General features: G+C 37.4%; 2 protein-coding genes across 5 annotated transcripts in view; both read left to right on the forward strand.

The window, feature by feature from the left end:
• LOC120413099 (uncharacterized) overlaps positions 1–19,894 on the forward strand; it is a 56,933-nt gene extending 37,039 nt beyond the window's left edge. The window contains exon 3 of the mRNA XM_039573804.1: positions 19,404–19,894. Coding sequence (XP_039429738.1) covers positions 19,404–19,894 — 491 coding nt within the window. The remainder of the gene's footprint in view (positions 1–19,403) is intronic.
• Positions 1–27,050, forward strand: part of LOC120413084 (1-phosphatidylinositol 3-phosphate 5-kinase) — a 192,502-nt gene that overhangs the window by 150,666 nt on the left and 14,786 nt on the right. For 2 of the 4 annotated variants that reach the window (XM_052708872.1, XM_052708873.1), the window contains one exon: positions 25,255–25,743. In XM_052708872.1, the coding sequence (XP_052564832.1) occupies positions 25,255–25,743 (489 nt within the window). Of the gene's footprint in view, positions 1–24,125; positions 24,168–25,035; positions 25,164–25,254; positions 25,744–27,050 lie in introns of those variants that run through there. The other 2 variants (XM_039573790.2, XM_039573789.2) reach the window with 2 other exon arrangements.

The raw sequence follows: 27,050 nt of genomic DNA on the forward strand, positions 1-27,050 counted from the left end.
TTGGATAGGTGATCAAAAGACCTTTCCAACGAGTTCAGTAGATTGCAGATCTGACAACCCTATCAAAAGTTATAAGCACATAAGTGCCCTGAATGTGAGGAAGGCAACAACCACCTAAGGGTGGATTAAGTAATGTTTTTTTTAGATTGAAACATACAAAGTCCGAATACAATAATGGAAATATAAAAAACTATAAAATCATCGTTTTCCATTTTGCACTCTATTCTCAAAAAGGTAAAATAAATATCCACTCCACAGTCCAAGGTGAATCGAATCAACTAATCCAGGTTACCAAATTACGGCCACCACCAACCAGCATGGAGTTCGATCCTGTTGTGCACTCCTGGAGTGGTTTCCTTTCATCGGTATCGCCACCCTTTCAGGAAGTCCTTCCATTAGGAGAGTGGTATTTAATTAATTGATGCAATATTGCTGCTCGACTCACACGGTAATGCTGTATTTCGGGTGCGCTGATGGGATGCTGGTTGGTTTGGACGCTCAAATAGATCAGGATGTGTTAGAGCTTTTGAGAATTTGGAATAATATTTGTACAGCAACTGCCGAAAGACTACTAATTGAGATTAACTCCATACGGAATGATAGTTGGTTTGATGAGATAGTTGCAATGTCTGCTCTGTATCAATATTTGACTTAGTTTGCAGTGTAAACACGTAGCTTTCGCTATTGAACAGATTTAGTTCTATACTTTCACTAAAGTTCTTGAAGTCCTTTCGAATGAGCACTAGCTCAAAAATTATGACTCTTTTCAGGATTATATTGCACTTTTGGTAATTAGAGAGCACAATTAAAAACTCCTTCCCTGTCAGGCGCAGTAAGCAATGAGCAGTTCCTAGTAACTGTAGGGTAACTGGTCAAAATATTGGCATCATAAACCATTTGTTTTCGGATTGATAACAAAAACCTTTAAACAATTTGTTTGTCTCACTCAAAGTTTGGCACAAATAGAATAAATTTTAAAATTAAATTAAATAACAATAACAAGTGTCAAAATTTGCCCCCTCTCCCCATCTTCCCGAGGAACTTCCCAGTTCATCCATAATTCCTCCCATTAGCCGAGGCCCGGTCACGTAGGGCGAAACTCTTCCGACAAAAGTGATAAATTTTTCACCAACTCGCTCGTTAAAAAGTCTTTGTGAACTCAAATGTTCGCTGATTTATGGTCCAAGTACGGGCAGTACTAGGGGGAAGCGATCTCACCCGTGTACTATTAGTTTACCCCCTTTGCGAGGAGCAAACCTGGACCCTGAAACCTGTGTGTGTGTGTGTCCCGAGTGCATAATAGAGACCTCACCTCCTACTTCCTACTCGGCTGGAACGGCGGGACGGCTGGATGAAAGTCGGCAAGAAAGAGTTGAACGCTCATAAATTAAGCAAAACTTTGCGTGCACTTTTAGTTTGGCCCTTTCCAGCGCCGGACCTGGGACGTTAACTTTTCAAGAGGAATTCATGGTTTCTCCGAAGGGAAGAAGCTGCTGGTTGGTGTTTTTTGGTCTTCGTAGAATGAGTTCTAATTGGTCCATTGAAATTGTTTGGCTATTCAAAAAGTAATTGCTTTGCAAACTATTATTTGATTACTTGGACAGAAAAGCTGATTAATCAATGCAAACATGAAAAATCTTGTTTTGCATTTCAAAAACTTAATTTGACAAATCTAGAATATTTTGTATAAAAAAGGTCCTATAAGCTATTGTGTTTCATGTGTAAAAACTCCAGAAATAGATTTGATGACATTAAAATGACACATCTAATATTAAAATAGCAAAGACCTTTTGACGTTACTTGATTATTTTTTTCAAATGGGTAATTCTCCGCCAACTCACACAGCAGTTGCCCCGACCCCTCTTCGATTTGCGTGAAACTTTGTCCTAAGGGGTAACTTTTGTCCCTGATCACGAATCCGAGGTCCGTTTTTTGATATCTCGTGACGGAGGGGCGGTACGACCCCTTCCATTTTTGAACATGCGAAAAAAGAGGTGTTTTTCAATAATTTGCAGCCTGAAACGGTGATGAGATAGAAATTTGGTGTCAAAGGGACTTTTATGAAAAATTAGACGCCCGATTTGATGGCGTACTCAGAATTCCGAAAAAACGTATTTTTCATCGAAAAAAACACTAAAAAAGTTTTAAAAATTCTCCCATTTTCCGTTACTCGACTGTAAAAAATTTTGGAACATGTCATTTTATGGGAAATTTAATGTACTTTTCGAATCTACATTGTCCCAGAAGGGTCATTTTTTCATTTAGAACAAAATTTTTCATTTTAAAATTTCGTGTTTTTTCTAACTTTGCAGGGTTATTTTTTAGAGTGTAACAATGTTCTACAAAGTTGTAGAGCAGACAATTACAAAAATTTTAATATATATACATAAGGGTTTTGCTTATAAACATCACAAGTTATCACGATTTTACGAAAAAAAGTTTTAAAAAAGTTGGTCGTCATCGATCATGGCCGTTCATGGTCATCCGCGACAGACACGGACGACGAAACAAAGAGAAACGCAAAAAGTAACTTTTTCAAAACTTTTTTTCGTAAAATCGCGATAACTTGTGATGTTTATAAGCAAACCCCTTATGTATATATATTAAAATTTTTGTAATTGTCTGCTCTACAACTTTGTAGAACATTGTTACACTCTAAAAAATAACCCTGCAAAGTTAGAAAAAACACGAAATTTTAAAATGAAAAATTTTGTTCTAAATGAAAAAATGACCCTTCTGGGACAATGTAGATTCGAAAAGTACATTAAATTTCCCATAAAATGACATGTTCCAAAATTTTTTACAGTCGAGTAACGGAAAATGGGAGAATTTTTAAAACTTTTTTAGTGTTTTTTTCGATGAAAAATACGTTTTTTCGGAATTCTGAGTACGCCATCAAATCGGGCGTCTAATTTTTCATAAAAGTCCCTTTGACACCAAATTTCTATCTCATCACCGTTTCAGGCTGCAAATTATTGAAAAACACCTCTTTTTTCGCATGTTCAAAAATGGAAGGGGTCGTACCGCCCCTCCGTCACGAGATATCAAAAAACGGACCTCGGATTCGTGATCAGGGACAAAAGTTACCCCTTAGGACAAAGTTTCACGCAAATCGAAGAGGGGTCGGGGCAACTTTTCCCGATTTCGTGTGAGTTGGTAGAGAATTACCCAAATCAAAATGGAAACTAAAGAATTTTAAAAAAAACACACGCATTAAGTTTTTTAGTTAATGTCTAGCATATATTATTTCTATAAATAAGTATTTTTTTGTTTTTTGTTTTTTGTTTTTTGTTTTTTGTTTTTTGTTTTTTGTTTTTTGTTTTTTGTTTTTTGTTTTTTGTTTTTTGTTTTTTGTTTTTTGTTTTTTGTTTTTTGTTTTTTGTTTTTTGTTTTTTGTTTTTTGTTTTTTGTTTTTTGTTTTTTGTTTTTTGTTTTTTGTTTTTTGTTTTTTGTTTTTTGTTTTTTGTTTTTTGTTTTTTGTTTTTTGTTTTTTGTTTTTTGTTTTTTGTTTTTTGTTTTTTGTTTTTTGTTTTTTGTTTTTTTTTTTTTGTTTTTTGTTTTTTGTTTTTTGTTTTTTGTTTTTTGTTTTTTGTTTTTTGTTTTTTGTTTTTTGTTTTTTGTTTTTTGTTTTTTGTTTTTTGTTTTTTGTTTTTTGTTTTTTGTTTTTGTTTTTTGTTTTTTGTTTTTTGTTTTTTGTTTTTTGTTTTTTGTTTTTTGTTTTTTGTTTTTTTGTTTTTTGTTTTTTGTTTTTTGTTTTTTGTTTTTTGTTTTTTGTTTTTTGTTTTTTGTTTTTTGTTTTTTGTTTTTTGTTTTTTGTTTTTTGTTTTTTGTTTTTTGTTTTTTGTTTTTTGTTTTTTGTTTTTTGTTTTTTGTTTTTTGTTTTTTGTTTTTTGTTTTTTGTTTTTTGTTTTTTGTTTTTTGTTTTTTGTTTTTTGTTTTTTGTTTTTTGTTTTTTGTTTTTTGTTTTTTGTTTTTTGTTTTTTGTTTTTTGTTTTTTGTTTTTTGTTTTTTGTTTTTTGTTTTTTGTTTTTTGTTTTTTGTTTTTTGTTTTTTGTTTTTTGTTTTTTGTTTTTTGTTTTTTGTTTTTTGTTTTTTGTTTTTTGTTTTTTGTTTTTTGTTTTTTGTTTTTTGTTTTTTGTTTTTTGTTTTTTGTTTTTTGTTTTTTGTTTTTTGTTTTTTGTTTTTTGTTTTTTGTTTTTTGTTTTTTGTTTTTTGTTTTTTGTTTTTTGTTTTTTGTTTTTTGTTTTTTGTTTTTTGTTTTTTGTTTTTTGTTTTTTGTTTTTTGTTTTTTGTTTTTTGTTTTTTGTTTTTTGTTTTTTGTTTTTTGTTTTTTGTTTTTTGTTTTTTGTTTTTTGTTTTTTGTTTTTTGTTTTTTGTTTTTTGTTTTTTGTTTTTTGTTTTTTTGTTTTTTGTTTTTTGTTTCTTATCCCTTTCATTTCCCTGATCATTCTTCCCGAATGATTATTTGCCACATCGTGAGGGCCTACTGTCGATGGTGGTTCCTATTTTTATGTGTTATCGCCGCGATCTTTCCGTCGGCAGAGCGAGAATTAATGACTCGCGATGTGCATACATGATGGCTCGTGATAAGTGTGGACGTAGAAGAACGACATTCTGTTCATGCAGCAAATCACGTTGACAGTGGCGCAGATATTAAGGACAAAAATGTTTTTTTTTTACTGAAAAATACAATAAATTGAAAAATAAATGCCAAAATAACTGTCATTTTTTCAAATTTGACAACTATGCCAATGCCAAACACGAACGAATATGTGGAAGAGAAAGACAGATGACTGATGACGATACTTTAATCACTAATGTTCAGTGGGTGAACTGAAGCACTGCCATTTAAAAACGTTTCTTAATCCACCATTAGATGGTTGGTGCCTTCCTCACATTTACAAAGTAATAATGAAAATAAGTTTATGAAAAAAAAAAATATACCTGATACAGACTTTTCCAGAACACATGCAGACTCTCATTTGAAGCAATGAGGCAACCGGGCGTTTCGCATCTGGCGCGACTCTCGCACGTAAACAAAAAGACCCGGCCTTTTGAGGTTATGCAAAAAATCACCCTTTTTTGTAGATACAAATATCTTTTTCTTAGCATAACTTTTTAAATACATTACTAAACAGAATAAATTTTAATAGGGTCTTATGGGACCCCAAAACGAATCGAATGAGGCTGACCCGGCCAAAATCGGTTCAGCCAGTTCTGAGAAAATCGTGTGGAAAAAAAATCATGTCTACACACATCCCCACAGACATTTGTTCAGAATTTGATTCTGAGTCGATAGGTATACGTGAAGGTATATCTAGGAGTCGTATTTAAGAAGTTCAATTTTCGAGTGATTTTATAGCCTTGCCTCAGTGAGGTGAGGAAGGCAAAAAGGTTCCCGAGGAATGCCAATTCTGATGTCAATTCCAATGGGAGTGGTTTTGTTAATATTCTTTGACGCTTTTTAGTTAGTCATTTTCTAATTAAACATAAATTGTTTATGGAGAACATTCCTGATTTTTTTTTAATCATCACAATTCAATTTGAAATTAGCTTAAATTCTAACATCTTGTTAAAGGTTTACATCACAGTACCCTTTCAAGCTGTTTACAAATCAACGAGACACGGTTTTGAAGGGAGCACGTGTTCGTTAGCTTTGTTTGTTTAGACTGAACATCGAACCGTCATCAAACGCACCAGAATACCCACGTGCGTACAATCAACTAGCAGACGACGAGCCGTGTTTTGTTTGAAGTTCCAATAGTTGGAGTTGGTGCGCGTTCGTTATATCGCGAATGAATGTTTACGCGACTGATGATAGTTGATTGATTGAAGCCTGGGATTGCGTTCTGAAGAATCAGTAAAAAAAAATAGGACAAGGTCTTTGACGAAAGTGAAAGGTTTGTTGTGTTGGCGTCAGTTGGACATTGTTTGGAATGCTTTGAGGAACTTCGTATGTGTTTGACAAGTTTAGGATTCAGTCCTATTCCCTTTTCAGCTTATTTTTGAATTTCAAATACTTTATACTTTATCATTTTTTGAAACGAAACAAAACACTAAGTATAAAAAAATATCATTCATAAAAACTGACTCATGAAAGCGAGAAAATAGTTCACCCTACCAGCAACTTTTCCCACTAAACAATCCAGCCACTCTCGCTATCATTTAACTTAAAAGCTGTTATCACGACACGCGAGCAAAAAGCAATTCCTTTTTTTTTGGCTCATCGCCAGATTTCATCGCAAAAGTGTTTTACGCTTAATTGCAATTTTCTGGATCCATTACGGACGACCAGGATTCGACCAAACACAGATGAGTTCGTTTTACCATCGGAGAATCAAAGTTATAAAAAAATCACAGAACCACTTTCCAACATTGTTATTGTTACTTGGCGCACATTTTCCGATGCATTAAATTGCAATTTTGAGCCCTGTTTTTGAGAGAGGAGGGGGAGCATCAGCGTATCGGTCGGTGTCATCATCGTCGTCACACCAGGACATGTTTGACAGGAGACCACATTTTCACACTTTCCCACCATCAATTTGCAGCTTGAAACAAGGTGCAAGGTATGGGTCGAGGACAAACTCTTCATTTGGCACGTACAACGTGTCCGCGTCCGTGTGCCCTGCTTTTGACAGGCGATCCAATTTATGTCAGCGGAAAATCACACGCTTGTCATATCTGACCTGACCCCTCTAACCTTTGACTGTGTTTGAAATTAACTTGTGGAAGTCTTCGTTTTTTTTAGTTTTAACTGAAATATCTGGCACAAATCTTTTAAACTAACGAACTTTTCAAACACTACTTTATGTAATTCATTTTCTTAGCAAAAAAGCCAAAAAAAAACAAAAACCCGATTTAATCCCACCAGGAATTTCTTTCTAAAGAATAAAACTTCTTTCAATTCATAACATCGACTTTATTTATTTATAATGTCAGCACAAAAAAAAAACATATGATGAAGGCAAGGTATTATAAATTATCTGTTTCCAAATGAAACTGAAAACGCAATTTTCACCAAAACAATATTTTTAATCGTACAAATTCTTAATCAAACATGCGTTTATGACAAACGCGAGCATAGCAAGCTTCCCATGCACCAGTGACGACGCACACCGCGGTTTTGGAGTTCTAGTTTTGGTACAAGCCCATAAACCGAACAAAGCAGGCACAAAGCAAAACCGAGGTACAAGTTAACCGCACAGTGGGAAGCTTGCCATTCAGCATCTACGAAAGTGAGAGAGTCAGAGATAGCTATTTTTACAACCGCACCACTACACACTCAATCGCAATACTTTGAAAACGATATAGAGCAATTCCAGCTCAAATCAGGATTTTTTCTGGTACTTTTGTACCCGACCCTCTCCGATTTCAATGAAACTTTGTAGACATGTTATCCTAGGCCTATATAAGTCATTTTTGTGTATATGGAGCCAATAGTACTCGAGAATAACATTTAAGAAGGGCGTAAGGTATTTAAATATTTTAGTATTTTGCAATTTAAAAATTACTGTATCTCGAAGCCGTTGCATCGTATCAAAAAGTGATCAAACACAAACTTGTAGGAAATTGGACGGGTTTTCTGATAAAAACACACTGAAACAAAAATACACGCCACTTTTATGTCATTTTTCAATTTTTAAGTTTAAAAGTTAAATTTGAAGGTGATGTCACGAATTTTTTTTGTTCAAAATGTTACTAAAAGACTGACGAAAAATGCAGGATGGTATGTCTCTCCTTAAAAAAATACAAAAATCATTTACTAAAACTGATTTTTTGAAAAGTGGTCTAAACGTCAACATTTTTAAAAACCGGTAGTGGGAATCAATTTCCCAGATAATTTTACATAAAAGTCTCCATATTGACCATTGTCCTATGTCCAATCCTTGGGAAGATACAGCGGGTTTAAAAAAAAATGTTGAAAAAAAGTGATTTTTGGTGGTTTTTGGCATTTTCTATATGACAGACTTGGTTTTTCAGTCTCGTAAATATTTTTTTCCGGAAAGCTCGTCCAATTTCCCATAAGTTTGCCTTGGACAGCTTTTTGATTTATATCGTTTTGCCTTCCTCACTGAGGTAAGGCTATAATCCTGCTCGAAAAATGAACTTTTGAAATACAGCTCGTAGACCTATATTCATGTATACCTATCGACTCAGAATCGAAAACTGAACAAATGTCTGTGTGTGTGTATGTGTGTGTGTGTGTATGTATGTATGTGTTCAAAATTCTTGCCAAGTTTTCTCAGCACTGGCTGGACCGATTTTGATCAAACCGGTTGCATTCGACTTGGTTTAGGGTCCCATACATCGCTATTGAATTGTTTGAAGTTTCGATAAGTAGTTCAAAAGTTATGTATAAAAATGTGTTTTCACAAATATCCGGATCTCAATTATATGCATGTAAACGATGTCCGGATCCATCATCCGACCCATCGTTGGTTAGGTAATTGAAAGGGCTTTCCAATGAGTCCAAAACATTGAAGATCTGGCAACCCTGTCTCGAGTTATTACCACATAAGTGATATTTATGTACTTTTTTGAAGCCGGATCTCACTTAAATGTATGTAAACTATGTCCGGATCCACCATCCGACCCATCGTTGGTTAGGTAATCGAAAAACCTTTCCAACGAGTCCAAAACATTGAAGATCTGGCAACCCTGTCTCGAGATATGGCCACTTAAGTGATATTGATGCACTTTTTGGAAGCCGGATCTCACTTAAATGTGTGTAAACTATGTCCGGATCCACCATCCGACCCATCGTTGGTTAGGTAATCGAAAAACCTTTCCAACGAGTCCAAAACATTGAAGATCTGGCAACCCTGTCTCGAGATATGTCCACTTAAGTGATATTGATGCACTTTTTGGAAGCCGGATCTCACTTAAATGTGTGTAAACTGTGTCCGGATCCACCATCCGACCCATCGTTGGTTAGGTAATCGAAAAACCTTTCCAACGAGTCCAAAACATTGAAGATCTGGCAACCCTGTCTCGAGATATGGCCACTTAAGTGATATTTATGTACTTTTTGAAAGCTGGATCTCACTTCAATGTATGTAAACTATGTCCGGATCCACCATCCGACCCATCGTTGGTTAGGTAATCGAAAAACCTTTCCAACGAATCCAAAACACTGAAGATCTGGCAACCCTGTCTCGAGATATGTCCACTTAAGTGATATTGATGCACTTTTTGGAAGCCGGATCTCACTTAAATGTGTGTAAACTATGTCCGGATCCACCATCCGACCCATCGTTGGTTAGGTAATCGAAAAACCTTTCCAACGAGTCCAAAACATTGAAGATCTGGCAACCCTGTCTCGAGATATGGCCACTTAAGTGATATTTATGTACTTTTTGAAAGCTGGATCTCACTTCAATGTATGTAAACTATGTCCGGATCCACCATCCGACCCATTGTTGGTTAGGTAATCGAAAAACCTTTCCAACGAGTCCAAAACATTGAAGATCTGGCAACCCTGTCTCGAGATATGTCCACTTAAGTGATATTGATGCACTTTTTGGAAGCCGGATCTCACTTAAATGTGTGTAAACTATGTCCGGATCCACCATCCGACCCATCGTTGGTTAGGTAATCGAAAAACCTTTCCAACGAGTCCAAAACATTGAAGATCTGGCAACCCTGTCTCGAGATATGGCCACTTAAGTGATATTTATGTACTTTTTGAAAGCTGGATCTCACTTCAATGTATGTAAACTATGTCCGGATCCACTATCCGACCCATCGTTGGTTAGGTAATCGAAAAACCTTTCCAACGAGTCCAAAACATTGAAGATCTGGCAACCCTGTCTCGAGATATGTCCACTTAAGTGATATTGATGCACTTTTTTGAAGCCGGATCACACTTAAATGTGTGTAAACTATGTCCGGATCCACCATCCGACCCATCGTTGGTTAGGTAATCGAAAAACCTTTCCAACGAGTCCAAAACATTGAAGATCTGGCAACCCTGTCTCGAGATATGGCCACTTAAGTGATATTTATGTACTTTTTGAAAGCTGGATCTCACTTCAATGTATGTAAACTATGTCCGGATCCACCATCCGACCCATCGTTGGTTAGGTAATCGAAAAACCTTTCCAACGAGTCCAAAACATTGAAGATCTGGCAACCCTGTCTCGAGATATGTCCACTTAAGTGATATTGATGCACTTTTTGGAAGCCGGATCTCACTTAAATGTGTGTAAACTATGTCCGGATCCACCATCCGACCCATCGTTGGTTAGGTAATCGAAAAACCTTTCCAACGAGTCCAAAACACTGAAGATCTGGCAACCCTGTCTCGAGATATGGCCACTTAAGTGATATTGATGCACTTTTTGGAAGCCGGATCTCACTTAAATGTGTGTAAACTATGTCCGGATCCACCATCCGACCCATCGTTGGTTAGGTAATCGAAAAACCTTTCCAACGAATCCAAAACACTGAAGATCTGGCAACCCTGTCTCGAGATATGGCCACTTAAGTGATATTTATGTACTTTTTGAAAGCTGGATCTCACTTCAATGTATGTAAACTATGTCCGGATCCACCATCCGACCCATCGTTGGTTAGGTAATCGAAAAACCTTTCCAACGAATCCAAAACACTGAAGATCTGGCAACCCTGTCTCGAGATATGTCCACTTAAGTGATATTGATGCACTTTTTGGAAGCCGGATCTCACTTAAATGTGTGTAAACTATGTCCGGATCCACCATCCGACCCATCGTTGGTTAGGTAATCGAAAAACCTTTCCAACGAGTCCAAAACATTGAAGATCTGGCAACCCTGTCTCGAGATATGGCCACTTAAGTGATATTTATGTACTTTTTGAAAGCTGGATCTCACTTCAATGTATGTAAACTATGTCCGGATCCACCATCCGACCCATCGTTGGTTAGGTAATCGAAAAACCTTTCCAACGAGTCCAAAACATTGAAGATCTGGCAACCCTGTCTCGAGATATGTCCACTTAAGTGATATTGATGCACTTTTTGGAAGCCGGATCTCACTTAAATGTGTGTAAACTATGTCCGGATCCACCATCCGACCCATCGTTGGTTAGGTAATCGAAAAACCTTTCCAACGAGTCCAAAACATTGAAGATCTGGCAACCCTGTCTCGAGATATGGCCACTTAAGTGATATTTATGTACTTTTTGAAAGCTGGATCTCACTTCAATGTATGTAAACTATGTCCGGATCCACCATCCGACCCATCGTTGGTTAGGTAATCGAAAAACCTTTCCAACGAGTCCAAAACACTGAAGATCTGGCAACCCTGTCTCGAGATATGGCCACTTAAGTGATATTGATGCACTTTTTGGAAGCCGGATCTCACTTAAATGTGTGTAAACTATGTCCGGATCCACCATCCGACCCATCGTTGGTTAGGTAATCGAAAAACCTTTCCAACGAGTCCAAAACATTGAAGATCTGGCAACCTTGTCTCGAGTTATGATTACTTAAGTTATATGTGAGTACGTTTTTTTCTGGATTCAAAAAAATAGCTGAAATATGTGTCCAAACCACTCATATTACCCATTGTTGGTAAAAAGTGAGGAAGGCATCAACCACATAGGTGGATTAAGTTAGTTTTTATATTTACGTAATTAAATTTACTATCCTGGTTTCTACCACACTGAAAAAAATATTCTATTTTCAGTTATAAGCGATGTAATTAAGCTTATATCTGTAAGCCCTTACATCCAATTGAAATGCTGTCAAAGGCAAACTTATGGGAAATTGGACGAGCTTTCCGTTAAAAATATTTACGAGACTGAAAAACCAAGTCTGTCATATAGAAATTGTCAAAAACCACCAAAAATCCCGTTTTTTCAACATTTTTATTTTTAAAACCGCTGTATCTTTTCAAGGATTGGACATAGGACAATGGTCATTACGGAGACATCTTTGTAAAATTGTCTGGAGAATCGATTTCCACTACCGGTTTTTTTAAAATTTTGACGTTTAGACCACTTTTCAAAAAAACAGTTTTAATAAATGATTTTTGTATTTTTTTAGGAGAGACATACCATTCTGCATTTTTCGTCAGTCTTTTAGTAACATTTTAGGCTGTTTCCTCAAAAATTTTGAACGAAAAAAAATCGTGACATCACCTTCAAGTTTAAGTTTTAGACTTAAAAATCAAAAAATCTCGTAGATGTGGTGTGTATTTTTGTTTCAGTGTATTTTTTCTGAAAGCCCGTCCAATTTCCTACAAGTTTGTCTTTGACCACTTTTTGATACGACGCAACGGCTTCGAGATACAGTAATTTTTAAATTACAGAATACAAAAATATTTAAATACCTTACGCCCTTCTCAAATGTTATTCTCGAGTACTATTTGCTCCATATGCACAAAAATGGCTTATATAGGCCTAGGATAACATGTCTACAAAGTTTCATTGAAATCGGAGAGGGTCGGGTACAAAAGTATCAGAAAAATTCCTGATTTGAGCTGGAATTGCTCTATAAACGATGAAAAGCTTAGATAGCTCCTATTGGAATCCAATGTACTCTGTTAAATAAACTTACGAAATCACGAAAAAGTGAATCCTACTTTTAGGCGATTTTATGAGCACATAGGAAACACACTGTTTGTAGCCGGATGAATGTCCTATCTCACAAAAGTTTTTGCATAAACAGTGGAAAGTTATGCAAAAACGGACAGGGCGAAAGAAACCGAAAAGCTACGATATCTTACATGTTGAAGGAAACATCGGTAGACAAACTACTACAAACGAGTATATCTCGAGCCACAAAATATATGCGCCAGCATTCTCGCGCCAGTATTCGAAGCTCAACTTGACAACTTGTCGACTTGGCGACGAAGCGTCGAAAATTGATGCAGCGTGATTTTTTAGCGATTTTTCCGATTAAAATTCATGCTGATTCGTCATATTTACGCAGATGGAAATGACGTCCAGCCATACAGTAAAACCTATACCTTTCTTTAGTAAGAAAGGTAAAAAGTAAATCGTTCTAAAAATTGTTCGGGACTGCCGATCGATGTCAAATTTGTTTCAGATGCTCACTCATGGTCTGTACTATGAATGTAGGAAGAAATTTCGGATAAAATTAGAAACGAAAAATGTTGGCGAAGGTCACCAGGTGGGCTTTCACCTTTTTTAGGCATTTTTTTTTCTTATAAAAGGTTAATAAAACGGCTCTAACTCCAGAACAAAATTATGAATCTTGATGAAAAATTTGGGAGGTTGTATTTTTTTATGATAAATAAAAGATATGAAAATGAAAAAAAATCCATATCTTCATTTGGAAACTGTGTAATTCGTTAGAATGTCTGGCCACATCAGAAAACAGATGATTTTAGAAATTTGCGTGGCAACTCGCCCAGGTTCAGCACACTAGCTTTCATCTCCATTCAGAAGAATCGAAATCGGATATATGGGAGCTAAGAACGACGCGACACAAAATTTGGCAATATTTTACCACACACGAACACCACTCGATCTCCACGGAATTTATTTTCTCAAAATTCGAAGGTTGGAGATAGACGAGTTCTGTCAAGATGAATCGATAGAGCGTCAAAAATCGATGCAGTGTGATTTTTAGCGATTTTTCCGATTAAAATTCATGCTGAATCGTCTTATTTACGAAGATGAAAATGATGTCCAGCCTTAAAGTAAAACCTATACCTTTCTTTAGTGAGAAGGGCAAAAATGCGTTGAGGGATAGTCTGGGACACAAAATATTACTGCATACTTCATTTTACTTAAAATATAGGAAATGATAGTAAAAAGTTGACCTCTAAAAAATGACATTTTTAAAAACATTGAAAAAACACAAAAAAGTGAAACTTTCAACCCATTTTTTGACAAAGAACTTTGTCCTAAGGTTTCTATACGTGGTGTCAATCCGAAATTTTCGCGAAGCGAAAACGTTACGTGACGAATTCCCCTCTCGGCAAATTTCCCCTCTTTTTGGTGCACGCTGGTTGGATGAACGAACGTTTCCCAATCAGTCGATCGAGAGACGTGAGATTGATGTATCTAAAATCTCCCCCACTCCACCTCATAATTTTCGGATCGTCGACGAGCCAACAAAACTCGGCTCGGTCGGTCCCGAAAATTCATTCTATTGCTGGACGTCGACGAGGACACATCAGAAGCAGATGGCCTGGTGGCCCGGTAGCAGACGGCCTGGAGGTCCGGGAGCAGATGGCTTGGAGGCAAGGACCAGCTAAGACATGTCAGTCGCGGGAGTCGATCATTGGAACTGGCCACCACCTGGAGTGGCCGGAGGCCCCGCGGATGTTCCGATGGGGGGACATTTTCCGGACCGTAAGAGTTGTGGCAATATGGGTATCAAACTTTATGGTTTTTGATACCGGACATGAAATTTGACACTTTGGCAGTAGTGGCCACAATCCGGAGTGGCCGGAGGCCCCGCGGATGTTCCGATGGGGGGACATTTGCCGGACCGTAAGAGTTGGGGCAATATGGGTATCAAACTTTATGGTTTTTGATACTGGATATGAAATTTGACATTTCGGCAGAACTGGCCACCACCTGGAGTGGCCGGAGGCCCCGCGGATGTTCCGATGGGGGGACATTTGCCGGACCGTAAGAGTTGGGGCAATATGGGTACCAAACTTTATGGTTTTTGATACCGGACATGAAATTCGACATTTTGGCAGTAGTGGCCACAATCCGGAGTGGCCGGAGGCCCCGCGGATGTTCCAATGGGGGGACATTTGCCGGATCGTAAGAGTTGGGGCAATATGGGTATCAAACTTTATGGTTTTTGATACTGGGCATGAAATTTGACATTTCGGCAGTAGTGGCCACAATCCGGAGTGGCCGGAGGCCCCGCGGATGTTCCAATGGGGGGACATTTGCCGAACCGTAAGAGTTGGGGCAATATGGGTATCAAACTTTATGGTTTTTGATACTGGACATGAAATTTGACATTTCGGCAGTAGTGGCCACAATCCGGAGTGGCCGGAGGCTCCGCGGATGTTCCGATGGGTGGACATTTGCCGAACCGTAAGAGTTGGGGCAATATGGGTATCAAACTTTATGGTTTTTGATACTGGACATGAAATTTGACATTTTGGCAGTAGTGGCCACCACCTGGAGTGGCCGGAGGCCCCGGGGATGTTCCGATAAGGGGACATTTGCTGGACCGTAAGAGTTGGGGCAATATGGGTATCAAACTTTATGGTTTTTGCTACTGGACATGAAATTTGACATTTTGGCAGTAGTGGCCACAATCCGGAGTGGCCAGCGGCCCCGCGGATGTTCCGATGGGGGGACATTTGCCGGACCGTAAGAGTTGGGGCAATATGGGTATCAAACTTAACGGTTTTGATACCGGACATGAAATTTGACATTTCGGCAGTAGTGACCACAATCCGGAGTGGCCGGAGGCCCCGCGGATGTTCCAATGGGGGGACATTTGCCGAACCGTAAGAGTTGGGGCAATATGGGTATCAAACTTTATGGTTTTTGATACTGGACATGAAATTTGACATTTCGGCAGTAGTGGCCACAATCCGGAGTGGCCGGAGGCTCCGCGGATGTTCCGATGGGTGGACATTTGCTGAACCGTAAGAGTTGGGGCAATATGGGTATCAAACTTTATGGTTTTTGATACTGGACATGAAATTTGACACTTTGGCAGTAGTGGCCACCACCTGGAGTGGCCGGAGGCCCCGGGGATGTTCCGATAAGGGGACATTTGCTGGACCGTAAGAGTTGGGGCAATATGGGTATCAAACTTTATGGTTTTTGCTACTGGACATGAAATTTGACATTTTGGCAGTAGTGGCCACAATCCGGAGTGGCCAGCGGCCCCGCGGATGTTCCGATGGGGGGACATTTGCCGGACCGTAAGAGTTGGGGCAATATGGGTATCAAACTTAACGGTTTTGATACCGGACATGAAATTTGACATTTCGGCAGTAGTGACCACAATCCGGAGTGGCCGGAGGCCCCGGGGATGTTCCGATAAGGGGACATTTGCGGAACCATAAGAGTTGGGGCAATATGGGTATCAAACTTTATGGTTTTTGATACCGGACATGAAATTTGACATTTTGGCAGCAGTGGCCACAATCCGGAGTGGCCGGAGGCCCCGCGGATGTTCCGATGATGGGACATTTGCCGGACCGTAAGAGTTGGGGCAATATGGGTATAAAACTTAATGATTTTTGATACTGGACATAAAAAGTTGCATTTGGCCATTATCTGAAATTAAGCAGTTAAAATATGCTAATGCTAATGGCCTATCTACAATCACTTAGCTTAGAAAATTTCACTTAGCTTAGGAATTTGAATCAATGGAAATGAATCTGAGTTTCTACAATGGAAAAGTAATCAAATTAGAAACTGACGTTTGGTTTGGAAAATTTCAAAATCTACGGTAAGTTGACGTTTCCATATCAAAGGTAAACAAACAACTGCATAGCAACGTATATCAGCCCAGCAAGTTTTCTAAGTTGATTGTGGATGACGAACGTAAGTTGCAGACTTTCCTAAGTAACTACTTTACTTAGATGTTCTAAGCTAAGTGATTGTAGATAGGCCATAAGCAGTTGAAATATATTGCTTATTAGGCAGGAAGTAATAAATAGACTACTGCAATGCACATTTTTTTGTGCCACTGTGAAAATCTGTTTCTGGAAATTTAGAATAACTATCTCGTAATCATTAAGAGCCCTGTAAAGGGTAGTTTTTAATGTCTGCTGTTCAAATTTCCTTTACTGCCGCCGATTGCTTGCAACAGCCTTGCAAAAACATTCCCGCATCTTGGTAACTTTTGAGTGGTGAAGGAAAGTAGATTGATTTCACTTCGATTTCTATTTCAGCTCCACTTGCAATTTCCGTCCCCTTAGTTCGATAGGACGGTTATTATAAGGGGGGAATTTGGACCGGACATTCTAATCGAAAATTTCAACAATCATCTTGCAAAGTTCTTTGTCATACTGGTCATGTGTAACATAACCACCTGCACCTTTTTTACAAAATTTAAAAGTTATTGTTTCCAATGCAATTAAAAGAGCAATAATTGGTTGAAACTGAATTTTCGGCGATTATTCAGATCGAAGCCTGTCTAGAGGTGGGGTTAGGTTGTAGAGGGTTAAAATTGCCGCTAGAATTTATTTCTGTGATATTTCCTAAAATGGTACAAAAAAACACCTAAAGCTATTCTACATTTAAAATAAACTTCCCGCTCTTGACAGTTCCTTTAAAATTGAGACAGGAAGAGTCTACTGTATATTCAAAGATGGTGGTGATTCCAAATCCATTTTGTTTTTTAATGTTCTTTTGTTACCATTTATTGAATTGGTTTCAGCCAAATTAAAAATCTTTTTGATTTTTTTTATTTCTATTTATTTATTACCTTACATCTTATTAAATCAGAATGACAATTCCACATAAGTAAATATTTTATAAAATCATCAACTTAAAAAAAATACCAACTTTGGAGCCAAAGGTTATCACACCTGCCGCTGATAGTTCGAATGAGTAATGCTTTTTCGACCACCACCGCCACCAAATATTCCAGCCTCCAGCCATAGAACGGCCGTGGTGGACACCACCTGGCCGGGATTGGATCCACGTGGTTTGGCTCCACCTGCCTCGGATGATGCCTGCCTGAAAGTAAAGTTCAAACATGAGGATGGACATTAAACACACACACCCGCACACATTCTGCCGGTGATCTGGCGGATGTGATGACAGCGGTTTTTGGCACGTTTCATGGCCGGCTCCAGATTGGGTTCACTGAAGGAAATCGAAAAAAAAATGAGGAAAAACGAAATGTGCCCATCTGTCCATCACGGGGGCGGGATATACAAACTAGATGAATGGACCGGATTCCGGATCGGCTTTCGGCTGAAGAATGGAAGCAAAACCATTAGATTGGATCGGAATCGAGTCTTTGATTTGGAAGGGCTTTTTCAGCGCGAGGTTCGTCGTCCTTCGGAAACGGGACACGAGAGGTGGTTTTTCTTTCTTTTTCTGATAGTGGTTTTATGAACTTTGGTCCTGATCGATGATTTCCGGCAGCGTCAGGAAGGCTAACTTGCAGATTGATGAGTAAGGTTTTCTGGAAAGGAAATGAAGCGGTTGACTGGCAGTTTTCGGAAATATTAATGGACTCAGTCGATTTTTTGGTGGTTCATCGAAAAGCTTTATGCAGTGATTTGTTTTTTGTTCATCAAGGAATAAAAATGGCTTGTTTTGTTCAGAAAAGTCCAATTTTCGAAACTTAATTATTATCAACAAAATGCAATACACGGCGTCGCAAAGCCACATCTGGCGCGGAACAATTCGCAGCGGTAATAAATTTCGATTTAACCACTCTTTCTGACTCAATTAATGTCAATTCCAGAACGGACACATAATGAAAAACGCTGGAAGTCTGCAGCAATGACTTTCGGCGGTGCCGGCCGGCTGCGTGCCTCAATTTCATTATTTTTTGCGCTTAATCGTCAGGCCGTTAAAAAGTGGTCGATTTTTATTTTTCGAGGTATTCCCTCGCGCCAGTGGAAAATGAAAAATTATGCGTTTTTCTCCAATCTCACTCCCCGAAGTCGGTTTTCCATTTCAATTTTCAGTTTCAATACCGATATTGAATCATTAACGGAAATGATCTCGTTCGATGAATGTGCAACATTTTCAAGTGGACGTCGAGTGGTTGGGTGGTGGTGGAAAACTGCACACTTGAATAAATTGGCCACACGTTTATCTCATCGGCAATTTATGCGAGCTATTTAGCATAAACGATTGTGAGTGATGGAAATTAAGCTATTATATTATTTTTAAGCGCTTTTACTGCTGAAAGAATATTTCCCGGAGCGTTTTCCCCCTCGAGGATTGGCTTCAATGGGTGCAACTCGATAATGTGATTATCAATTGTAAAAAGGATAAAATTTCAACTTAATTGGACTTCATAACTGAAAACAAATATTGTGTGTTCTGTGTTGTGTAAATAGAGCATTTATATCTTTTTGAATCAAATATTATCATTATCATTTTAAATGAATATTATTCACTTAAATTGGATCACATTTCACAAAGGCTGCATAAAACATGCTTATAATGATTTGTTTGTACGTAAACAGCTGAAACAAGCAATGTGTAGAAATCAACAAGTTCAGTTCAAACTAGTAAAATGTGTGCAATCTTGCTTCAATTTCAACTGTATTGTGCTCAATTTGAGCTTAGTATAAATACCCCAACATCGATGGCCAAACGGAATCAGTTCTAGTTGAAAAGTAAATGCACTAAACAGCCACCTTCAAAATGAGAACATTGTGTTATTGTTGGTTTTTATCGTGTCTTATGTTAGTGAGTAGGTATAAAATAAATCTTAAACTTATAATTTAAATAACCATCTCACCCCTCCATAAAGACCTCAAACGCCGCACCAGCCCCAGAACCACATCCGACCAACCCGGTAACTTCCCTTCAAAACTCCATCGCCGACTTACTTGCCCAAATCCAAACTGCCCAAACGAGTAGATCGCTGACGGCTGATCGCACCACCGCAACGGCCCTGTCCCAACTTCAGACAGTAGTTACGTCCATTCAGACCACTTTCAACGGCTTCGTAAGCAACGGACTCGCCAACCTGCCAGCGGCCCTCGCCGGTGGATTTAACTCAATAATGAGTGGCGTTCAGTCGGCGCTGAACAACGCTGGCAGCCAGCTAGGGCAGCTGATCGCGGCCGGAAACAGTACTTCAGGGGCTTCGAGTATCGAGGTCGATCAGCTGAACACGGCTACTGCAAATTTGGGCACCGCCAGTACGTCCTGGTCGAGCCACGTGGGCAGCCTGCTGAACCAGTTTAGCAGTTTGCTAACCGGGATTGTTGATAGGCTGTCGGGACTTCCGGCGACCTTGAATGGTTTGTTTGGGTGATGCATGTAGAAAGAAGCAAACAATAAAACTATTTTTTTTTCTTTTGTTTAAATAAGTTGGTTTTAATTTTCAATGACATATCAACGTTATTGTGTTTATCATGGACACCAAACACATTTAAGAACATGTTTGCCCAAGATTTGGCTATGTCACGCTTTGGAGCTAGGGTCCTGATTGCTCCAAAAAGACTCAGTCAGTCGCGAGCACAAGAATAGCGCGACGAAAAACTGCTCTGATGTCCACATCCAATCGCTACTGAACACTCTGTCTTTGATCTCCCTCTCACTCTAGTTGAGCAACTCTCTACGAAATCGGCCGATTTCGACCATTTTTATTTTTTGTATTTTTTTATTTGACTCAAACTTTGTGGGGGCCTTCCCTATGACCAAATAAGCTATTTTGCGTCATTGGTTCACCCATACAAGTCTCCATACAATTTTGGCAGCTGTCCATACAAAAATGGTATGTAAATATTCAAACAGCTGTAACTTTTGAGTGAATTTTCTGATCAATTTGGTGTATTCGGCAAAGTTGTAGGTATTGTTGAGGACTTTTGAGAAAAAAATAGGTACACGGAAAAAAAAAATTTGCAGATTTTTTTATCAACTTTTTTTTCACTAAAACTCAATTTCCCAAAATACGTATTTTTTGATTTTCGAGATTTTTTGATATGTTTTAGGGGACAAAAATCCGCAACTTTTGAGCCATAGAGAAACATGGTCAAAAAATCTGCCGCCGAGTTATGAAATTTTGAAAAAATAGTGATTTTTGGAAAAAATCGAAGTTTCATGCAAAAACAAGTTTGACATTATTTTTTAATGCAAAGTTGAATTTGCAATCGAAAAGTACTTTACAGATTTTTTGATTAAGGGCTCCGTTTTCAAGATATAGCCACCGAAAGTTTGATTTTAGCGAAATATTTGCAGTTTTTCAATTTTTAAAAATAGTGACCATGAGTGACCATTTCTAAAAATATTTTTTTTGAAAAGTTCAGAAAATTTGCTATAAAATTGTCTAAGAGACATTGAAGATTGGACCTCTGGTTGCTGAGATACAGCGGCTTAAAGAAAAAGAAACACGAAAATTGAAGTTTTCTTAGTCTCACCCAAACAGCCCACCATTTTCTAATGACGATATCTCAGCAATAAATGGTCCGATTTTCAATGTTAATACATGAAACATTCGTGAAATTTTTCGATCTTTTCGAAAAAAATATTTTGAAAATTTTTAAATCTAGACTAGCATTTTAAATGGGCGTAATATTCAATATTTGGCCCTCAAAATATTTTTTTCGAAGAGATCGGAAAATTTCACGAATGTTTCATGTATTAACATTGAAAATCGGACCATTTATTGCTGAGATATCGTCATTAGAAAATGGTGGGCTGTTTGGGTGAGACTAAGAAAACTTCAATTTTCGTGTTTCTTTTTCTTTAAGCCGCTGTATCTCAGCAACCAGAGGTCCAATCTTCAATGTCTCTTAGACAATTTTATAGCAAATTTTCTGAACTCTTCAAAAAAAATATTTTTAGAAATGGTCACTCATGGTCACTATTTTTAAAAATTGAAAAACTGCAAATATTTCGCTAAAATCAAACTTTCGGTGGCTATATCTTGAAAACGGAGCCCTTAATCAAAAAATCTGTAAAGTACTTTTCGATTGCAAATTCAATTTTGCATTAAAAAATAATGTCAAACTTGTTTTTGCATGAAACTTCGATTTTTTCCAAAAATCACTATTTTTTCAAAAATTCATAACTCGGCGGCAGATTTTTTGACCATGTTTCTCTATGGCTCAAAAGTTGCGGATTTTTGTCCCCTAAAACATATCAAAAAATCTCGAAAATCAAAAAATACGTATTTTGGGAAATTGAGTTTTAGTAAAAAAAAAGTTGATAAAAAAATCTGCAAATTTTTTTTTCCGTGTACCTATTTTTTTCTCAAAAGTCCTCAACAATACCTACAACTTTGCCGAAGACACCAAATTGATCAGAAAATTCACTCAAAAGTTACAGCTGTTTGAATATTTACATACCATTTTTGTATGGACAGCTGCCAAAATTGTATGGAGACTTGTATGGGTGAACCAATGACGCAAAATAGCATATTTGGTCATAGGGAAGGCCCCCACAAAGTTTGAGCCAAATCAAAAAATACAAATAAAATCCATTTCCGGTTTTGGTAGAGAATTGCTCAGTTGGGTAGTACAGCGAATGGTTCAGCGAGACCGATTTCGTTAAGTCGCTCAAAGCTGACTGAAAATAGTTTGCGATCGGCTTTGCTTTGATCATTTATGTTGTTGTTTATTTTATTAACGTGACTTTAACCTAGAGAGGTCATTCCTCACTCGATCATTTATGAATTTGCTTAAAATCAATGTTATTAGGGTAATTCTCCGCCAACTCACACAGCAGTTGCCCCGACCCCTCTACGATTTGCGTGAAACCTTGTTCTAAGGGGTACTTTTGTTCCTGATCACGAATCCGAGGTCCGTTTTTTTTATATCTCGTGACGGAGGGGTGGTACGACCCCTTCCATTTTTTAACATGCAAAGAAAACATGTTTTTCAATAACTTGCAGCCTGAAACGGTGATGAGATAGAAATTTGGTGTCAAAGGGACTTTTATGTAAAATAGGACGCTTGATTTGATGGCGTACTCAGAATTCCGAAGAACGTATTTTTCATCAAAAAAAACCCTGAAAAAGTTTTAAAAATTCTGCCATTTTCCGTTAATGACATGTAAATTGTTTTGGAACATGTCATTTAAAGGGAAATTAAATGTACTTTTCGAATTAACATTAACCCGGAAGGGTTAATTTTTCATTTTAAAATTTCGTGTTTTTTCTAACTTTGCAGGGTAATTTTTTTAGAGTGTAACATTGTACTACAACGTTGTAGAGCAGACATTTTTTGATATATAAACATAAGGGGTTTGCTTATAAACATCAAAAGTTATCGCGATTTCACGAAAAAAAGTTTTGAAAATGTTACTTTTTGCGTTTCTCTTGGTTTCGAAGAACAAACTAATGATAAAAAATTCGGTATGCCTGTTATTTGGCACCATGAAAGCAGGACTCTTTCCCGACATTTTGCGGGGTATTCCGAAATATTTCGTCGGGGGTCTAGAGCAAATTTTTGTTTGAAGATTTTTTTTATTTTATGGAATATTTCTTCAGGAAAGTCGCTGAAAATCGGTAAATTCATGTTGATATCACTCAAATTTCTTATGATTATGCCTTATGAGACTCTAACTTAATATATTTGACCAATATTTGACATCCAATAAAAAATTTTCGAACCAAATTTACCAGATTTCTAGCTATCATTGAAATTACTCAAAAATCTATGCTGGAAACCTCAATTCGACCGAAAAAAAAATCTTTTCTTTGTACAGTTTGTCATAAACATACTGCAACACATTGCTCGGATACAAATTTGAGCATTTAACAATGCAAAACATAGATTATTTAATTAATGAGCTGTTTATTTCTCAATAGGTTCCCAAAATTATGTTTTCAATCCTCTGCCATAGGTACATTTTAAAACATTGTAAAATCAATCACATTTTAGAGTACAGTTTTTCTGAACAAATTCCATAAAAAAGTATTAGTATTGGTTCAATGTAAGCAGAGATATATCCAATTTCCTAAAATAAAAAGTGACTTTCTCCAAAATTTCAGAAATTAATTTCCATTCACTACTGAGTTTTTAAAATAATGCTCTAGAATAATTTCTATGAATTTCGTCAAAACTTGATAAAATTTTTATTTTTCAATGAAATTTTATCATCATAAAAATCATCTGGGTAGACAGTGTTCGTCAATAATTATATTACGTAATATTACTTAACTCACAATAACCTTTTCGATCGTCAACACAAATGCTTTTTCTGGAACCTTGGGCAAAAACAAGCAAGTTTCTACAAAAAAAAATAATTACAGGATTAATTTTCGCTAAAACTTATGATTGCATAACAACTTGAACCGTCTTTAGCAAGTATTTAGTTTATTTTACAACTCCTATTTCTAAGAAATTGTTAACCTGCTAGGAATATCAATTACAAATATTTTTTGTTCCTCTATCTAACGATTTCAACAAAGTAGGTCGAGCCAGGTGTCAACATCAAAAATTTCACTGAAATAGATTTTCCAGTTTTCAAAAAGACTTTTATTCTTACTAAATATTTATTAATTTATTTAAAAACGCAATTTGGTGTTTGAAAAAAAGTCGTGTTTATTTACCAGGATGAAAACATTTTTAAATTGGCAAAAGGTACTTATCACATTACAGAGTTGATTTTGAATAATTAAATATTAATTATTATTATTCTTTATTAGAGAGCTTTTCGGCCGGCGGCTGATTCAATCAAATATTAATTTAATATCAACTAAAATTTATTCCTGAATCATTGTCCACTAAACTCCGATTCATAGAAATATGTGAAACTTTGGACTGTGGAGCCATACAAAAATCAAGAAAACACCTTTTCCACACTAGTGTAAATTAAAGTGTACCGATTTTACTTAAGTGGATTTTAAAATGGATAAGCTTACATATTGTTCAAAGTTGGGATTTTAGCAAAAAGACACCAACTTGTTCCTTACCTTAAAATAAATTCTGTTATGTTTTGTAGTGACTTTTTAAATGAATTTTAATTGTATCAATACACAGATTTGTTATCGATAAAAACAGCAACACTGATCCCGGTTCAAACACCTTGAATAAAAGATCGATATTCAACGGCCGACGTTTCCCAGTTATGCGAACCCACTTCATATTCAAATGTAACACCTTATCTTATCTCCGAACGCATACTTCCCATCCATATAAGTTCGTCATTCTCCAATGTTAAACATAGTCATTTCGCTGGAACCCTTTTCCCCACAAAAATATCCCCGTCGTCATTTCTATCGGCTCCAACTGAGCAATTCATACAACAAAACGATAAACGAGAACCCATTTCGCACATCGTCGACCACATTAGTCAACCAGCCCCCCTCCTTCCCTCAACCTCTTTGGAATAACCCACCCTTAATATAGAACCCAGACAACAACCAAAACAACACTTCTCGTCGTATACCTTTTCTTATCTCTTGCGAGCTCGATATCTGCCCGAGCTCTGTTCCGTTCAGGACGGAGTTATCAATATTGCAAAAGGTCGCCCCACATTAGTCGGCTTCCCGCCAAGTCTGGAGAAAGTGCCATTAGTTTAGTCCCACCACACACTCTGGTCACACAATGAGAAAACTGCTTCCCCCTCCCAAGAATGTCGGTTATCTTCCGTAGTTCAATCAACCTAATTACATCAGCAACACCGACCTGACCTTGTCCCTCTTTTGTTCTCTCCTAATTGTTACAGATGACACACCTCCAGCAGCAGCATCAGCAGCAGCAGCGGCACCGGCTCGGCTCGGTCAGCGACAACAGCGGGGGTGCACCGTCCACATCCAGCAAGTCGGACAGTTCGGACGGGTCGGCATCGGAGATCTGCGAGGTCATCCAGGAGTGGTCGCTGGACTGCGAGTCACAGTCGATTCCCAGCCAAGCCAGCAACACCAGCAGCAGCAGTTGCACCGACGGAACCAGCAGCAGCAGTACCGGAAGTCATCGTCATCACCATCACCACCACCATCATCACCATCATCATCGGCACCATCAACAGCAGCAGCAACAGCAACAGCTGCAACAACTTCAGCAACAGCAAAGCTTGAACGGGAACTACATCAACGAAGAGGATGACACAGAGCACGAGTACAGCAAGCACGATCTGATCAGTCTGGACAACGGGATGATCACGGAGTTTGAGCGGGCCCAGGTCGAGAGCTTCTTCAGCGGGTTGGGCACGGAGGTGAGTGAAACTTGATTATTTTTAATACTGAAATCTAAAAAAAAATGGTTTTCCCATACAAAATTATTAAGAATGCGTTTATTATGAACGCAATCATTCGGTAGATAATTTATGATCACTGTAATAGTAGCTTATGCAACAAGTTGCAAACAGAAGAATTTTTCAACACGAGTCGTACATTTATCCAACGAGGTTCACCGATTGTAAGTCAAACGTCCATGTATCTAGTCAGTCCACCGTTTAAATCGAAACAAGTGCTGAAAAGTTTAACTTTTCAGCATCCATTTTAGTGCTGAAAAGTAGAATTTTTCAGCGAGCAGGGGTAAATAACACGGGAATACCAAATTCTGGTATTACTTGGGCAAATAACAGGGACCAAAATGTGTCCTTGGTTGCCCAGTAATAGATGGTAAAATACCATGAAATCATACCAATGTCTTATATGTGGAAGGGCACAACAAAACCAAACCATGTTATTCCAAGGGTAAAATAAAAGCACAAAATAAAACCATTTCAATACCAAGTTGAGGTTTTCTGGATTTTTGAACATTGCTTGAATACCAAAAATTGGTATTGCCAAGGTTTTATTTTAAGGTATTCTCGCGCTCTTGGAAAATCAGATTTTGGTATTCCTGTGGTCTTCCACATACATGATTTTGATATGATTTCATGGTATTTTACCATATATTATGGGCAACCAAGATTGACTCGTTATTCAAAGTATTTGGTTATCCCGACTTAGACAAATTTCAACGATTTAAAAAAAAATCTTAGTGGGTACATAAAAAAATTAAAATCAGCTTTAACATTTTTGGGTTTCAAGTCATTTTAGCGCAAAATTATTTATCTCGTCAAAATTTATAAAAAAATTCCCATAGTTTCAGAGGAATTTGATGAAACACTTCAATACCAAAATAATACCAAAATGTGGAATCCTGACTTAGAAAATTTTCCACAATTTTAAGTCATTTCTATATCAAAAATGTTTAAAATCAAGTTTGAAATTTCCGGTTTTCAATAAAAGCATTCCCTTTTAGACATAATTTTAGCGCAAAATTAATTATTTTGTCAAAATTGGCCAACAATTTTCCATAGTTTCAAAGGAATTTGATGAAACACTTCAATACCAAAAGAATACCAAAATGTGGTGTTCGACCATTGACAAATTCTGCAATTTTGCAATATCAAAACAATACCTTAAATTGGTATGATAGCACATTTTGCTCTTGCATAATCCTTAAGACAAATTTTAAAGGGTCCAGGAATACCAAACTTTGGTATTGATACCAGAGAAAGGTATTATTACG

The sequence above is a fragment of the Culex pipiens genome, chromosome 2 (assembly GCF_016801865.2).
Source record: "Culex pipiens pallens isolate TS chromosome 2, TS_CPP_V2, whole genome shotgun sequence".
In the NCBI taxonomy this organism is placed as follows: domain Eukaryota; kingdom Metazoa; phylum Arthropoda; class Insecta; order Diptera; family Culicidae; genus Culex; species Culex pipiens.